The 17,454-nt window shown below is 35.5% G+C and overlaps 1 protein-coding gene across 1 annotated transcript; it reads right to left on the bottom strand.

Annotated features, from left to right (window-relative positions):
• Window positions 1-2,489: 2,489 nt before the first annotated feature.
• Window positions 2,490-17,446, bottom strand: LOC124947170 (putative GTP-binding protein 6). Its single transcript, XM_047488957.1, has 4 exons — window positions 16,013-17,446; window positions 15,754-15,943; window positions 5,801-15,694; window positions 2,490-2,630 (listed from the first exon to the last, which is right to left on the bottom strand). The coding sequence occupies exons 1-3, from the start codon at window positions 17,036-17,038 to the stop codon at window positions 15,468-15,470; spliced, it is 1,443 nt and encodes a 480-aa protein (XP_047344913.1). The 5' UTR covers window positions 17,039-17,446; the 3' UTR covers window positions 2,490-2,630; window positions 5,801-15,467.
• Window positions 17,447-17,454: the final 8 nt, after the last annotated feature.

Here is a 17,454-nt window from a genome sequence, read left to right as displayed (position 1 = left end):
TTTTTTTTTTTTTGTTAATCCCATCCCATACCCTCCTTAGTCTTAGAAAAGAACTAACCCTTTGAGACTCGACTACGATCGCAGTAAACAAACGGAATGTAATCGGACCCAGTGTTTCGGCACGAGCACACCGTGTACGAAGTTCCCCGCCTTTAGTTTGGTTTCCAACAACAAAACGGCACGAAAATGCCGGACGCTCGAGAACAAAGGCAAACGCCGCGAACAAAACGCGTCTCTTTCAAGGAAGACAGTTTTTATTTATTTCTTTTTCCATGTACTCCTTTCGAGAGACGTAGAAGGAAGCGGATATGCCGACATCGAGAAAATGTCTCTCTATGGTGCATTAGAGAAGTTCCACTTAGATCTCATGTCTCTAAATCTCTAAATCACTCGAGAATTCTATTTCCATGTACGTATGTACGTTTTGTATCTAAGTGCATGTACGACCCTAGCTATAAAACTTACGTTATTCTTTATTTTCTTAAAAATGTTTTAATAAAAATATCTTGTAAAAAAAAACAAAAGAAAAAAAAAAGAAAGAAATAAATAAATAAAATAAAATAAAAAAACAAAAAAAAAAAAAGAAAAAAAAACGAGAAGGTAAAAGATATTTATTTTTTGTTCAAATAATTGTGTTTCTTATTTTATTTTATTTATTTATTTTTTTTTTTTATTTTATTTTCAAATAAATACCCAAAGAAAAATATTTTTCCTTTCGTTTCACGCACATCGACCAGGCGAATAGTAGAGTCGTGTGTCTTTGTTAAAGTAAGGCATGTGATAGAACAGGATGAATTCCACAAGTGTTTTCCCCGAAAACTCGGACACAAACGCTTGCTTGACCCCCATCCGAGTGGACTACTTTACAGAACGGCAAGTTCGGCGACTTACTTATACGTTCATTTCTTCGTCCATTCTTACAATCTTTACTATAATTATATTTAAATAATCGTCTTAAGAGTTAACGATTACACTTCCTCCCTTAAAATTAACCCCACTCCCCCATAAAATCCTTTCATTTAAAGTTTCTTATTTAATCACGAATAGTTCTTCAAATTATCAATAAATTAATTTAAAATTATTAATAAATCGAGATAAACTTTCTTAATTCTTGTAACGAGTATGGCGAAGAGACGAGAAAAGGGTAAAAAGAAGAAAAAAAAGAAAAAAAGAAATATTTGATTATTATTTCTTTTTGAAGAAATAAGAACGTTAAAATAAGGAAAAAAAATAAAAACAAAATATATATACATACATACATATATATATATATATATATATACACAAAAAGTAAGAGGAAGAAAAAAAATCGTCTCTCGTCACAATCTTTCATGTCGATTCTTCGACGATTTCTATAAAATACGAAGAGGATAAAAAAAAAAAAGAAGAAGAAACAGAATATTAAGAAGAAGAACAAGAAAAAGAATAAGAAGAACATAAAGAATTCGACTTACCCAAAAAGACGGCGTGGTAGTTCTCACGAAGCAAAGAAGATGAGGAACACTTGGAAGGAACTCGATAGAGTTGCAGGCTTTTCTTGCTTCGCGTTAAACACGAAGGAAAGGAGAGTCGGTGCGGTTTGGGGGGGGCAAATTCAGTCTCGCACGCCCCCCCAATCTTGAGTTTCGATCCACCGGAAGCTCTATGCCACCCCTTCGCCACGGCGGCAACGACGACGACGACGACGACGAAGACGACAACAATGACGATGAAGATGAAGACGAAGACAAAGATGAAGACGAAGGCAACGACGACACGATGACGATGACGATGACGATGACGAGGACAAAGACGTCACAACAAAGCACACACACAACCACTCGTTTCTTTTTATTACACTCTTCTTTTATAATCAAACTGTTATCTTTCTTTCTTTCTTTCTTTCTTTCTCTTTCTCTCTTTCTGTCCTTATTTATCCCTAATATCTTTTCTCCTTGTTAATTTCTGCATTAAATCGAATTTACAAATTTGATGAAAATTTGAGGGAGAGAACAGCTGATCGATCGTATCAATACTGAAAATCTTTGTGAATGATCATTTAAAAAGAAAATCGATCGTCTAATTCAACTGGCATCATCGCGTTAACATAATCTCTCCTATTCTATCGCAGTAGCCAAGGAGGATCTTCGAAGGACACCGACTTTAACCTCGTCGACTTGACCTTTCTATCCTTCTCTTCTCGGGGGTCAGGGCTCCTCCTTTCCGTCTTTTGCTTTTCTTTATTTTCCTTCTTCCTCCTCTTCTTCTTCTTCTTCTTCGTTTTCTTCTTCTTCTTTTTCTTCCTTCTTCGTCTCACCAAAGCAAGTACACACGCGACACGACGACTATTTATCTAATCTATCTACCTATCTACTTATCCTATCTATCTATCTATCTATCTATCTAACTATCTAACTACTCTATCTAGCTATCTATCTATCTAACTATATCGTTCCGAGTCGCGCGAGCGGATCGTTCAAACGCGCAGAAACATAGCGAGCCTCCAATTCCTCCACGTTTCTTCTTTTCTCTTCGTCGAGAAAGAGATCAAGAGAAAATAAAAGGAACAGTTTCGTTTTATACGACGATCCTGCGATCTTCTTTATTCCCCCGTCACCATTCGCCGGATTCTCCTTGCCTTTTTTTCGTACCTGTAAACCAATTAAATTCGATCATTATAAATTTTTTAAACCATTCGACGAGAATGATTATCATTGAAGTTGCAAAAATTAAACGAAAGTTTTTGAGCGACTTTGATAAAAAAATCAATTACTCTTATTCGAGACTCTTTAGGTAATATTTTTTTTAATTTCTAATTGCAATCCTAGATTGTACGATGTACTTGTGCGGCTTATAAAAAGAAAAAGAAAAAAAAAAAAAAAAAGAAAAAGAAAGGAAGAAAAGAAAAATGATTTTTTTTAAACCTAACCATCACAAAAAGTTAGGCCTGTTATTGTACGAACTGAAAGAGACATTAGCCTAAAAAGTCGGGAAATAAAGAGTATGAAATTGATTTTGTAAAATTGCCAAGGAACTTTTCGATATTCTTCCCGTATCAATACATATCAATTAATACAAATCATATAATATTATTCATTATATCCATTTAAATGCAAAGATATGAAGTTACTCGTATCACTTTAGGGATTGATTTCATCCCTTTGAGAGTGATCGAGGCCATATAACATATATATATATATATATGGTCTCGAATAATGATATATATATGCGTGCATATATATATATATATATATACCATTATTCACATTCTGTACTACGAGATAATCTCACAAAGCTCCGTTCAAATTAATGATTTTGAGTTTTCCTATGGTTATAACGAGATGAATAATCGAGTCGATTAATTAATATTATCAATTCTATGTCGTTAATCCATAAGATTTTCATCAAAAAAGAGATAATTCTATTGTCCTCGGGGGAAGGGGGGGAAAGAATGTCAATTGTTAAAAAGTAATTTAATTCAACAAAATACGTATCGAATTTTTCTTTAATGATGATAACGAAAAATCGTTTCGACCTCGATGGATTTATCTATCTATCTCTATTTCTATCTCTATTTCTATCTCTATTTCTATCTATATTTCTATCTCTAACTTTCCATCTCTTTCTCTCTCTTTCTCTCTCTCTTCTCCTTGCAACCTTGTCCTTTCACACACCTTTTCGATCCGAATGTCGATAGAAATACCGATATGAACGTCGATAGAACTTCGATATACGTGTGTATATGTCTGTGAATACATATGTAACACATACACATACATACACACACACACACACACATACATCTTTTCTCTTTTATCTTAGAAGCTCCCTTTCTCCTTCGCAAGTCACTCCTTACTCTAGCGGTCACCCACGCTTCATACAAGATTTCTCGACGTGTTCCAAGTTATTTCGATCACGATTGCATCTCATTAGCATTGGTAATAGAAATTCGCGCGTGAGCTCGCTCGATCTTTCTTTCTTTTCTCTCTCTCTCTCTCTCTCTCTCTTTCTCTTTCTCACTCTCTCTCTCTCTCTTCTTTTTTATCTTTTTTTTCTTTTTTACCGTCTCGGTTGAATGTACACGCAATTGCGATGTTCTTACGGACGACGATGTATTACAAAGTTTAATAAGATATTTGTCAAACTTGTTATTTTTCTTTTTTTACTTCTTTTACTTCAACATACGAAAAGAACTTATGATACGAAAAAGAAACAGAAGGGTAAAAGAAAAAGAAAAAAAAAAAAAATATATATATATATATATAAGAAAAAAGTAAAAGATGTTTCGTATAAATCCAATTGTGTAAAACGTTTCTATCAATATTTTTCGATACTACTAAATACTATATCCCGTGTACTTATCGATCGAACGAATTTCAGTTTCTTTCAAGAGAAAGAAAAACGAATAAAAAGAAAGAAAAGGAAAGAAGAAAAAGAGGAAAAAAACGGAACGTGCGATATCGGAATCGTGACAACAAAGATGAAAATCACGAAATTAAAACGAACGCGCCACTCGGACTTTCTCGTTTGACGAAAGGAATACTACCGGGCAAATTCGAAATTGCATTCGGTGATAACGATCGCGTTTCGTTTTCGAAACGTTTACCGCGAACACGACGATCCCAACTACGAAATGTCGTCGAGTGCTCGTAAAACGAGATCTCGTTCGTTTGTCGCCCTAACAAAATACGTTGCTCTCTTCCAGGGGGACCAAAAAAAAAAAAAAAAAAAAAGAAGAAGAAAAAAAAGGGAAAAAGAAAAAGAGAAAAAAAGAAAAAACGATAAAATAAAACAAGAGAGGGGCGGGGGAGGGGGTGAGAGATAAAAAGAAGGAAGGAAAAAAAAACAGGAAAAAACAAGAAAGAAACAAAAAGCAGAATAGTTTCCAAAGCAATCGGACGCACGATCGTTCCTAATCGTTTCGGTCGCTTCGAGCATCGCGTTTCGCTTCAACAAACGACCATTACAAACGCCATAAAGTCCGACGTACGAATCGTTCGTTCCGATCGAATCGTTGCAAAAGTGATCGCAACGATCAGCTGTCCGAACGTTTATTTGACATAGAAAATATATAATTCTCATAATAATATTATGTATAATAAAAGTAATAAAAAAAAAAAATGTGTGTGTGTGTGTATGAAAGGGGCGCTCGCACAAATGCGACATGACGGAAGTATAAATGACACAATATAATTTGTTAAATTATATATATTAATTCGATCAATTGGCATCATAAAAAAGATATTCAAAATATTTTACGCACATATTTTTCCCTCGATTAATTCGTTTAACATTAAAATATTATTTATAACGATAAACGTACATATGTGTGTGTGTATATATATATATATATATATACGCATACATATATATTATTTAATTTTTCAAAATTACAAATTAATTAATACATTTACATATATACATGCATATGCATATACGTATATCCATTTCGAAAGAATGAATAATGTAAACGAAAATAAAATTGAGGCAATTGAGAACGAGTGAATTGAGATATGCGAGAGAGGATCGCATACCATAGATTCGCCGATTCGAATTCGGCGCCTTTTCTCACCCCTAAAGCTTCGCCGTAGGATAAGAGAGGGGGCGCGAAGAGCGAGGGTGGAGAAAGGGTCGCGAGGCTCGCGCGACATCGAGGTTAGGGGCGGCGAACCATTTCTGTCTCTCTTCCTCTCTCTCTCTCTCTCTCTCTTTCTCACTCACTAATTCACTGTCTCTCTCTCTCTCTCTCTTTCTCTCCCTCTTTCTGTCCCTCTATCTCTTTCACTCTTTCATTCACTCTCTCTTTTTGATTCATGCTTACCGGCTGGGCTCGTTCCTCTTCGTTTGTTGTGTTCTGTCCTGTCTTCCTTGACGAAAGAAAAGAAAGAAAAGGAAAGTTTGGTGTTATCCGGTGGCTAAGTCCGGTAGCAGGGCGCTCCGATCCGTCGTCGGCACCGCATGCCCGGCACTCGCGCTCTCCTCGCCGCCTCGAACGCTAAAATGGCGATCGAAGTGACAGCTTTGGCCCCGCCACCCCTCCTCCTCCTCCTCCTCCACCTCCTCCTCTTACTCCTCCTCCTCCTCCTCCTCTGCCGACTAACAGAGCAGAGCTCTTGCGCGCCTTCCTTGGCCGCCCCTGTGCTTTCTTCGACGCGTGCTTACGCACGCCGGTTCTCTCTTCTATCTCTCTTTCTTTCACTCTAATATTACCTATCTCTCCCTAGCTCTCTCTCTCTTTCTCTCTCTGTATATTTCTATCTCTATCTTTATTTATCCCTAACTCTGTCACTCTTGACACCCTCTCTCTCTCTCTCTCTCTCTCTCTCTCTCTGTCTGTCTCTATATTCGTCAAATTTATCATCAATTTTCACATTCTCATAAATTCACTTTCCCTCTTTTTCTCTCCTATATCTCTTTCTCTCTTTCTCTCTCTCTCTCTTTTACTCTCTCTCTCTCTCTCTCTCTCTCTCTCTCTTTCTATATATATATCTTTCTCTCTCTCTCTCTCTATCTCTTGTCCTCGACAAAGACCTTCACCCTCCTTCTTCCACTTCCTCTTCCTCTTTCTCTTCTTCCTCTTCTACTTCTTCATCTTCTTCTCGTTTTTCCTCCGAGAAGAAGAATATATGATACGTCGCGATAATTTAACCGGCGACGAAGAGGAGGACACGCGCGCCAAGAGAGAGAACAGTTGCGAGAGAACGATAAGAAGGCGTGTCGCTAGACGACGGACGAACCGAAAGTCTTCGAAACGGCGACGACGTCTCGTTTCCTCCGTGGGATGGCGGCTCCGATCTCTCTCTCTTTCTCTCTTTCTCTCTCTCTCTCTCTCTCTCTCTGTCTTTCTCTCTCTCTCTCTCTCTCTGTCCCGGACGACGCCTACACCAGCACCGCGCGCGTACCACACCACCACCACCACCACCACCACCACCACACCACCTACGATAAAAGAGACAGAGCACCGTGCTTGCCCGGACTCACGGGACTCGACTGGGCTCCGCCAGGCCACGATACCCTCGTTCCCGTTCCCTTCTCTCCTTCTCTCACTCTCTTTCACTCACAACCTCCCTCGCACTATCTCTTTCTCTCTCACTCTCTCTCTCTATCTATCTCTCTCTCTCTCTCTCTCTCTCTCTTTCGCTTTCTCTCTCTCTCTCTCTCTCTCTCTCTCTCTCTTTCTCGCGCACACGCAACAGCGAAGCGCCACCGGCGCGACGCGGCTACCCTCGCGCCGAACAAATCTACTAACCGTTTCGACACCTTTCGCCCAACCCCGGCACACGATGTTACTGTCTTATCTAATGACGTTGTACCTTGCCCCTCCAACCTCCTACGCCCGCTCTCTAACCAATCGCGTGCGCTCCCGCTCAGGCACGTAACTGGTATCCTTCTGTTCCCCAATCGGTGTCTTGCGATTTTTTAATACCCATTTAATGTTCTTTTTTATTTTCTTTTTTTGTTTCTTTTTTCTTTTTTTTTTTTTTTTTACAAATCATTATGAAAAGTACTCGAATGGAATCATTTTATGGCAATGTTTTGATGGAGATTGGAAGTGTGAAAATGGGGGGCACTTAGTATCGGTCTAAAGGAAAAAATGTTTGTTATTTGTTCGAAATATTGTGAATATTTCGGGATTTATCTTGTAGATGAATTGGCGCGTGAATATTTTTTTTCGAATTTGAATGTTATTCGTGTGGTTGGATTAAAAATTGGTCACCCTATATATCGAGAAATATGACAGACACGATCCTGATGACTACGATGAACACGCGTTACTACCGGGTGTAAGCGACCGAAAAACTTTAATGATCCGCCTTTCATATGGTTCCACTCGTCGCGCTTTTCGAGCTTGCCTGAATCGATTGGAGCATCGTTTATTTATTCGTATAGTCGGAAATAAATTCATGCGGAAAGCTGCCCTGACTTTTCGCGATGAAACGACAGAGATTCGAAGTGGAATCAAATTTTTCTCTTTGAGATCGTTTCGAGCGAATTTGAAAAAAAAAAAAAGAGAGAGAGAAAAAAACGAAAAAAAAAGGAAAAACAAAAAACAAGTCAAAAAATAAAGAGAAAAAAGATTCAAGAGCAGAAGGAAGAGCCCGATATGGTCGACCTTTATTTTTGGCGGGAAAACGTTTATTCGTTCGTGAAGTATACGAACCTAAAGCAAAAGATAACAAAAAAGAAAAATGAAAACTAATCTTGAAGAGGCTATAGGTGCGTTCGAAGAAAAATTTGTGGTTGGTCGGTCCCACGCCCGGTAAAGGTGGAGACCTACGTGAAAGAGCAAGAATTGAAAGGAAGGAGAAGAAGAGAATGACGTAGGGGTCCCACGGGGCCCTCCTTAACGGCCCTTCTCGACGTCGCGGGAGTCCTAGAGCGGGTGTACGCACGCGTTCGAGGAGCCGCAATTAACCTGAGGACCTCGATCGTTAGAATTTCTTGGCGGTGTCGGGAGGTGAATCTTCTTTTCCTTCTTCTTCTTCTTCTTTTCCTTTTTTTCCTCTTTTTTTTCTCTTTTCTTTTCTTTTTTTTTTCTTTTTTTTTTTTTCTTTTCTTTTCTTTTACATCCTTCACCACCATCTCTTCTCTTCTCTTACTGCTACCACCAGTGCACGAGTACGAAGAAAATCCTTCAACGGTGTATAATCGGAACGTTTAAACGCTCCGCGGACTCTAGGAATTTCCTAGCGTCGAGAACAACCGTCCTTATATAAAAGCATCTACTTTACAGTGGTAGGAAGAACACGTAGGTCGTACTAAAAAGGTGAACACGTTAAGACGGAAGTTATGCCTCGACGACGTCGCACCTGAACGATGAATGGTGATTACATTCGTGGTAACCGATAAATAAGATCCTAGATTAAAGATTTCCTTTTATCTTGATGTCGATGACATAAAATTACTTTCTTTGATATTATTAGTCACGCTTTCCAGAACGTTACATCTTATATTATTCTTTTATATATCTTATAATCTTTATTTTTTATTTTTTTCTCTTTGTATTTCTCTCCTTCTTTTTTTATTTGATTTCGTAATACAATAATCTTTCAATTCTTTGGCAAACGTAATGTAGGTCAGTCGAGGGTAACACGCAATTCTAAGCAATTACGTGCATCGACAAGCCAATTACACGATTCGCGAGGAGACGCATTCCTAACGATCCCTTGATACCGCTTACTATCTGTCTATCTGCCTATCAATCTATCTGTCTGTCCACCTATCTAACTCACCATCGGCCAATTAACTCGATAACGTGACGGAATAACAATACAAATCTAATTCTTTATGAAAGCTGTTGAATATAGATATCGTCGTGGAAAAGGATAGAAAGGTTGCCTTTAGCCGAAATAAACAGGATCTTTAGAAGAGGACATGGCAAACGATTTCTTCTCCATCGTTTGTTTGTAATACGTATTTATGTCCTGTATATATATGTATATATATATATATATATATATATATATATATATATATGTACGTAAAATAAGGAAAGAGCGAGTTTCGCGATCTTTCCTTTCGATAAGAAGGAAAGACGATGCGGTTGCGAGGCTCTCGGTACTCATCCTCCTTCGTAATAGCATCGTAATACCAGCCATTACATGCTCGGATCATCGCGAAACAATTTCCAATCGTTTTAATGGATCCGCGATCTACACGACAAGAGTATCCAATAAAAATTAAATCTTACAAGGTAGAAGAAAAATCGAAAGAAAATAAAAGAAAAAAAGAAATAGATAAATAAATAAATAAATAAATAAATAAATAAAAAAAAGAAAAGAATTTTCCAATAGAATGAAATCTGTAAGGAATCTCGTGAATTATTCGTACTTTTCCAAGAGGTTTTGCTTTGTTTTTCTTTCGTTTTTTTTTCCTTGTTTTCTCTTCTTTTTTTTTTTTTTTTTTTTTTTTTTTTGAAAAGTTTTAGCAAGAACTAACGACAAAAATCGGGCCGAGTTAGCTACCGGACGCTAATTTTCGTTATTTGCTCGCATAGTCCGTTTAATTTCATTCCGAGACCGCCGACACGCTAGGGATCAAAGTTCCAGCGTGTCAGAGAAAGAGAGACAAAGAGAAAGAGAGAGAGAGAGAAAGAGAGAGAGAGAGAGAGAGAGTGAGTGAGTGAGAGTGAATGAGTGAGTGAATGAGTGAGAGAGAAAGAGAAAGAGAGAGAGAGGGTAGGAGAGGAAAATATATCAGAGGCCCATGCTCCGAGGCGCGTAATTGAGTCTGTAACAGCGTCCAAATCAGCGCGACGACCAATCATTATATTACCCGAGTCTCGTTCTCTTCTCTCTATCTATCCATCCATCTCTTTCTCTCTGTCTTTCTTTCTCTCTTTCACTCGTCGATCGGCGTTCGTTAGTCAATCGGTCGTGTAATCGTTGCCCTACAATAGTACTGGTTAAGCTTCAGCTTTGTAGTTAAAGCACGAAACGAACGTTTACTACATCTATTGAACGCGCCTTCTATCTCGCCTTCGTTTCTAATAACGAGATTTTCTATTAGCTAGAATAACGATTCGAGTTGTCTTCGATCACATTACCTGAGGCTAACAATCGTGAAACATAGATAGATATTGGCCCTATTTTTTTCTTTATTTTTTTTTTTCATTTTTTTTTTCTTTTTTCTTTGTTAAATCGAGTATTGCATTGTCAAGGAAAATTTATTGTTCCTGAATCTTAAGACATTATTTTACTCGAATTTTATTTCAACGAAAAAAAGAGTTTCCTTTCCTTCCTCCTTTTCTTCTTCTTCTTGTAAAAACATGAAAGTAATTTGGTCAATTTTTTGAATTTTCTGATGAAGTATTAAATCTTTTAAATTTTCCGATGAAATTTTCATAGAATACTCTTAAAGGTTATCGCTATAGAATAAAAATATATATAACAAAAATAAAAAAAATCGATTGTTTTTAATTTTCTAAATGTACGCAAATACCTTTAAAGAATATATATATTTAATATAAAATAAGACAAAAGTTAGACGGAAGATATTAATTATCGGTATATTAATACGTCTTCCTTATAATAATCATGATTCTTCCCCCGAAATACGGGTGATGGGATAGGTGGTTAGATAGATCGATTACACTTCCTTCGAAACTACGTACTAAACAAGCTTCGTAGGAAGTACGAGGCCAATTAGCTCGACAGTACTTGTGTTGCGTTACAATATCGTATTAATAAACTTTACAACGCAAGTAATATTAATTGCCTTGGTCTCGTAGAGATCGTTTCTTACATTTATATCCATGAACATAACGATGATTCTGAAAGTTGATGTTATGATATTTAGAATGATCAGGAAAGGAATAACAATTTTTCATATGCCTACATTGAACGTATTTAAACTGTTTGCGATCGGTGGATAGTAATTTTCAAGTGAAAAAAATTAAAAGGAAAATATTTTTTGCGTGCAGATACGCTCCCCTTCACGATTGGCTTCGCGATAGATTATCGCGTGGGCGTAACTAATATAAAGTTCAAGAACACAAGTTCCGTCTTCTCTTCAAGAGAAGTATCTACCTACATACATCTATACCTACCTTCCGATTCGATCGATTTTCTAGCGGTAGAACTTTGGAATCCGAACGGTTAGCACGGCAGTGCTAAAGATCCTTCAATGTGATATCTAACATTGGATAGACTTCGTGATCGACGATCCAGAGAGAGAAAGACGTACGTACATATGTCGAAAATAGGATTGTTCAAGGCCGGATCGTTAGCGACTCCGAAAGATCAAAGATAGAACTAGTAGGTAGGTAGGTAGGTAGGTAGGTAGGTAGGTAGGTAGGTAGGTATGAAAGTAGATATTATTCGACAACTCGAATATCCGGATATTCATGAATATCCGGATAACGTTCGAGCATGCGTCTCAAACTCTCAATGAAATTTATTCTACGTGTGTCACATCGTAATTTCTTCCATTTTCCGATCGGTCAGCTGATTCTTCTCGAGTGAATATTTATTAACGTCGGAAGCATATCTACATATGTCTTCTGTTATATAGGTCATGTGAACACGTACATGTTATCTTCTCTTTTAGATTTCGATCAAGATGAAAACAATGAAGAAAAGAAAGAAAAAGAAGTAACAAAGTATAGAACAATCATCCGATAGATTGTCAAGACAACAACGACGATAACGCATAGTTGTTAGGTTGTTACCGTCGATAAACAGTATGAAAGCGATGAAAATTAACCGTTCGGCCAAGGCTAGAGAAAATAGAAGAATAGAGAGAGAGAGAGAGAGGGAGAGAGAGAGAGAGAGAGAGAAAGAGAGAGAGAGAGAGAGAGAGAGAGAGAAAGAGGCTGGGAGAGTAAGAGAGGGAGAGAGTGCAAGAGAAAAAGGGAGAGAGAGAGAAGGATGGTTACAGGTCGTAGCGTACACGATAATTAGGTTTCACTCGCTTTGCTTTAATAATCCAGGCAACATGCAAAGTGCATCGTCATAGTCCTTGCACGGCTGGAAATGCGTCGGAGGCCGAGTTTGGCTCCTGTGTACCTCGACATTAACGTTGTCGCTCGCCACTCGCTCCAGGCTCCGAGGTGAACCTTGCTACGGAAAGGATATGAGAGAGAGAGAGAGAGCGAGAGAATGTATTTGTGTGAGAGTAAGAGAGAGAGAGAGAGAGAGAAAGAGAGAGAGAGAGAGAATGAGAGTGAGAAAGACAGTTTGCTGACAAATTTTGCAAGGACAGCCGGAATTATTAATGCGATGGTTCCTACCTACGTAATCGGGACGAAGCTCTGAATTAGTGGCGTTCCAAAGCAAGACACGGACTGCGAAAAGCGAATACCAATCGAGATAATGAAAATTAACGACGTTTAAACGACGACCCCGGTGCAATTAATTATAGTCCCTCGTTTCCTGTCCTGCCGATATCGTCGCTTTCTCTCTATGCCCTAAAACTCGTGATTTTCTTCTGATCTTCTCAGCTTGTTTAAGTTGTCTAACATGTCTAGCATGTGTGTGTATGTGTGTGTGTGTGTGTATGTGTGTATATATATATACGTTAGATAATCAAATAAACTTTACCCTAATTTATTTGATGATCTCTTCCGATTATAAAAATTACCCTGAAAATTGAAGAGAGAAAACGAAATTTCAAACGAGAGAGAAAGAGAGAGAGAGAAAAAGAGAGAAAAAGTTCGGATTATATTCAATTGATTTTTTTAAAAATAATAAGACATATAAACTGATATATCTCTCTATAAATGGAGATATATTTTTTATTTTAACCTGTTAACCGTATAAATTTATTTTAAAAGCGTATATATAAGTTATGTGACAAAAATTAAGAGATGACGAATTTACTGATCAAACACAAAATATATATAACCACTGTACAATTGAATGAAATTATTTAAAAATAGTGATTGATTTTTTAAAAGATTAATAATTTTATTGCTTGAACTCATAAATATCATGAAGAAAACACAAATCTGTCCTATTCTATCCCCTGTACAATTCTCGAACGAGGGAGGCAAAGATCTAAAATACAACAGATAGCTATTTCAACGAATGAAAATTATTTAGTAATGAATGACAGTAAATGTTGGAATTATGACAATTTCTCCGTGTTCATTTTGCTAGACTTTTTCTAAATATTTTATCTATCAAGCTGTGCAATATTTTTGTTTTCAAATGAATTAAAAAAATTTTTTTTATGGCTTTTTATTTCCCCAAACATAAATAAAATATCATAAAATTTACGAATATACATAGTTAGCAATAAAATTTTAATTTAAAATATTGATAAAAGGTAATTTCTTTTGGCATAACTTCATAACACAAAAAAAATTGCCATCTCTTCGCAACGAGTATACTTGCGACGAATACAGTTAACAGATTAAGGGGCACGGTTACGTATTTTTACGCGTCGGGAAGAAGATCCAGAAGGTGGCTCGATTGTTTATCAAATTCCACGATACGATCTAATGGTTAGAGCTTGAAAGCTTTGGTGGTACCTACTTACTCACGATCGGAGAACTCGTTGTTCGTACGAGTCCTCTGCCAAGGCTCGTATATCAAACGCTCTTGGTAGACTGAGCCAAGTGTAACGAACTTTCCTTATCTCGTTCACTCTTCACCGGATTTTCGTTTATCTTTCTCTTTCTCTCTCTCTCTCCCTCTCTTCCTCTAGTATCTTTTCGTCATGTCGACCGAATAGATTTTCATTTTCCTATCTCAAACGAAGAAATTTTTATAGAGATAAATGATCTTGTTTATTATATTAATGGGATATATCAAAATGTCTTTTAACATGTCGATTAATTAAATTTTGAATAAAAAGTTGAATAAAAATCGCTATGAAAGTTTTTTATCTTATAAAAAAAAAAAAAAAAGAAAAGAAAAAATAAAAAGAAATTTTATAGATTAACATTATATTCATTTCGATAGATCCTATATACATACGTATATATGTATGTATACTTCATAGAATAAAATATATCATTTCTCTTCCTAGTCTGGTATTTAGATTAAAGAAACGTCTATCTCTCGTTGTGTTGTAAATCAAGAAAACAGACATTTACATATATGAGAGAAATACTGATGTTACATTCGTAGAAAATTTATCGCTTGTTTTTTATTGGTCCCTTTTAAATGCGCTTAATTTATGAAATAAAATCGATAACGGCTGTGCTACTGTAAGAGTATAGAACGATTCCTAAAAAGAAATATAAAAGCGTATTATTGAAGAGGTTTTTAATCGCGAAATGTCACTTCTTTGACTACAAAGTAAACGGTAGTCGGGAAGAGAATTTAAAAAGAAGAAAAATCGAACGATATAACATCGGCTCGCATATTTTACACTGGACATCACGTATAGATTATATAATCGATATTATTCCCTTTTATCGTTCCTACAACGAACAGGATACGTTTGTGATAGATGCTACGCATTGTGGTAATTCGATCAAAGCGTTTCCGATGCTCTCTTCGAGCTTTTATTACTCTTTCGATATCCACATATTTCATTATTCGATGAAAATAATAATAAACCAAAACAAATTTTCCAACGATAACAGTTGCTTTAGAACTTTCTCCTTCGTTTTTATATTATTAAGCGATTATGAATTTAATGATCCTAAATTAAAAGTGATTAATAAATTTCTCGAATTAATTCTTTTCAACGAATAGATTTGTTGATTCGATATTTTAGATCTCTCTCTCTCTCTCTCTCTCTCTCTCTCTCTCTCTCTCTCTCTCTCTCTCTCTCTCTCTCTCTCTCTCTCTCTCTCTCTCTTTCTCTCTCATGTGTACCATACATCTGTTCTTTAGAAGAAACCGCCGGACGGAAGACACGTGCTATGCATGTGTTACGAATGAGTCGTAAAAAAAGATGATCTTTTGATAACAAATACCTATCGATAGAACTAAATATTATTATTTAAATATATATACTATATAGTTACGTATATACTATTAATTTTTTTTTTTTTAAATATTGCAAGAAAAAATTTGCATTACCGTAATCGAATTTTATTCTTTCAAAAATCGCTTAAATTCATTAATTGTTAAATCAGTAGCTATAACATCGATAAACATATATTGAGGATCATTAGCGTCCGGTTCTAAATTTAATACCGTTGTCCATTTATATAACCACGTTGATGCTAAACTTCCAGATTTTACTCTAATACGTTTAACTGACCTACCTGTTACTTTGAAAATTTCTTGTTCTAATTTTAATTTTAATTCATCAATACCTGTAAACAAACAATCGATAAAAAGTCAGTATTAATATATTATTTCTAGTCAAATTTACCTGTTAAATCTTTACAGGAAATAGCAATTGTATTTTCATCTATGTCAACCTTATCAATAAGATCACATTTATTAGCCACATATATTATTGATTGGTTTTCATTTAACATAGGTTTTATTATTTTTTCTACATGTTGAAATTGTGCCTTCATGTCAGGATGACTAATATCAAAAACATGTACAATAACATCCTGCAACATATTAATAACTATTATATCTGTATAAGACAAAAAATTTAATATTAAAAAACTGATATATACAGAGATTATAGCATCTTCAAGAGTAACTATAAATGGTGCTAGTAACATTTCTGGTACATCTTGAATAAAACCTATTGTATCCACATATAACACCTTCTGTCTACATGGAAGTAACCCTTCGTAAGAAATTGTGTCCAATGTGGCAAACAATTGATTTCTTGGTTTTAAGCTTTCATCTTCTGATAATATTTTTATTAAAGATGATTTTCCAGCATTTGTATATCCAATTACAGTTATACTTGGAAAACCAAATTTTTTTCTCCGATTCCTACTGTCTTTTTTATTTTCCTTCAATTTCTCTAATGCCTTTTTCAGCTTGGATTCACGTGCTTTCAACAATTTTTTCCTATTTTCATCAAAATTGATTTGACCACTGTGTTGATCATAAACTTCACCCATTTTCTTCCAAATATATGGCAATTCAGCCAAAGCTACCTGTAATTGTGCTTCAGGAGTTTTAGCATGTTCACGAAATATATGTATGATTATTGAATATCGATCATAAATAGGCAAACCTAAAACATTTTGAAGTTCCATTCTTTGTACATGTTTTAATAAATTTATGCTAATAAATATAGCTGTAATTTGTTTGTTTTTTTTAATTTGTTTCACAAGATTATTAAGTCCACCTGAACCCAATAAATATTTTTTTTGAAATGACAGTAATGGAGCAAATGTTTTATCTATTACAGTCCAATATGGTAAACTCTCTACGAGTGCTACTGATTCAGCCATTTGCAATTCTGGTGTAGTATTCTTTTTCTTATCTTTACCCCATTTTATATATGGTTGCAATAAAAAAACTTTATGCCCTCCAGCTATTACTCCAAGATACTGATTAGAAATTTCTTTGTATAATTCATGCTCTTCTTCGGTTTCAATAAATTCTAATACTTCTGTAGTATGTTTGAATTTACATAAAACATTACATATTGCTGAGTCTATTTTTTTATGCATTAAATACATGCTTTTGTTCAACAAAGTTTTATTTGATCGAACATGAAAGAGAGATCTTAAAGTGTACATTTTTTTTTCTTTTTTTTTTTTTTTTATTTAATCTTTTAGAAAAAAATATGTAGAATTTATATTTATTTGCATGTATAAAACTGCATTGAATTGATCAGACTTGTTTAATAAAAAGAAATTAATTCAACAAAAAACAATATGTAGAAAATAATATTAATGATATAAATAACGTTTAAAGTTGTACGAAACACAACATAACCTCTTTTTCATAGTTACTAAGAATTGCTTAATAAATGTCACTCATGTGAAGTGTCAATTCATTCATATTCGAGTTTTTCTAATATTCAAGATGTACTCAAAAATATAATAATACTTGTTTACTAACAGTTTAATTGCTTTCATTGTTTTGATTTACCACCTTTCTATGCATATCTCTCTACAATGTAACTATGACGCATTTTCATAATATGCATTTT

This window comes from Vespa velutina, chromosome 2 (assembly GCF_912470025.1).
Source record: "Vespa velutina chromosome 2, iVesVel2.1, whole genome shotgun sequence".
NCBI lineage: Eukaryota > Metazoa > Arthropoda > Insecta > Hymenoptera > Vespidae > Vespa > Vespa velutina.
This window is presented reverse-complemented; position numbering and strand designations above follow the sequence as displayed.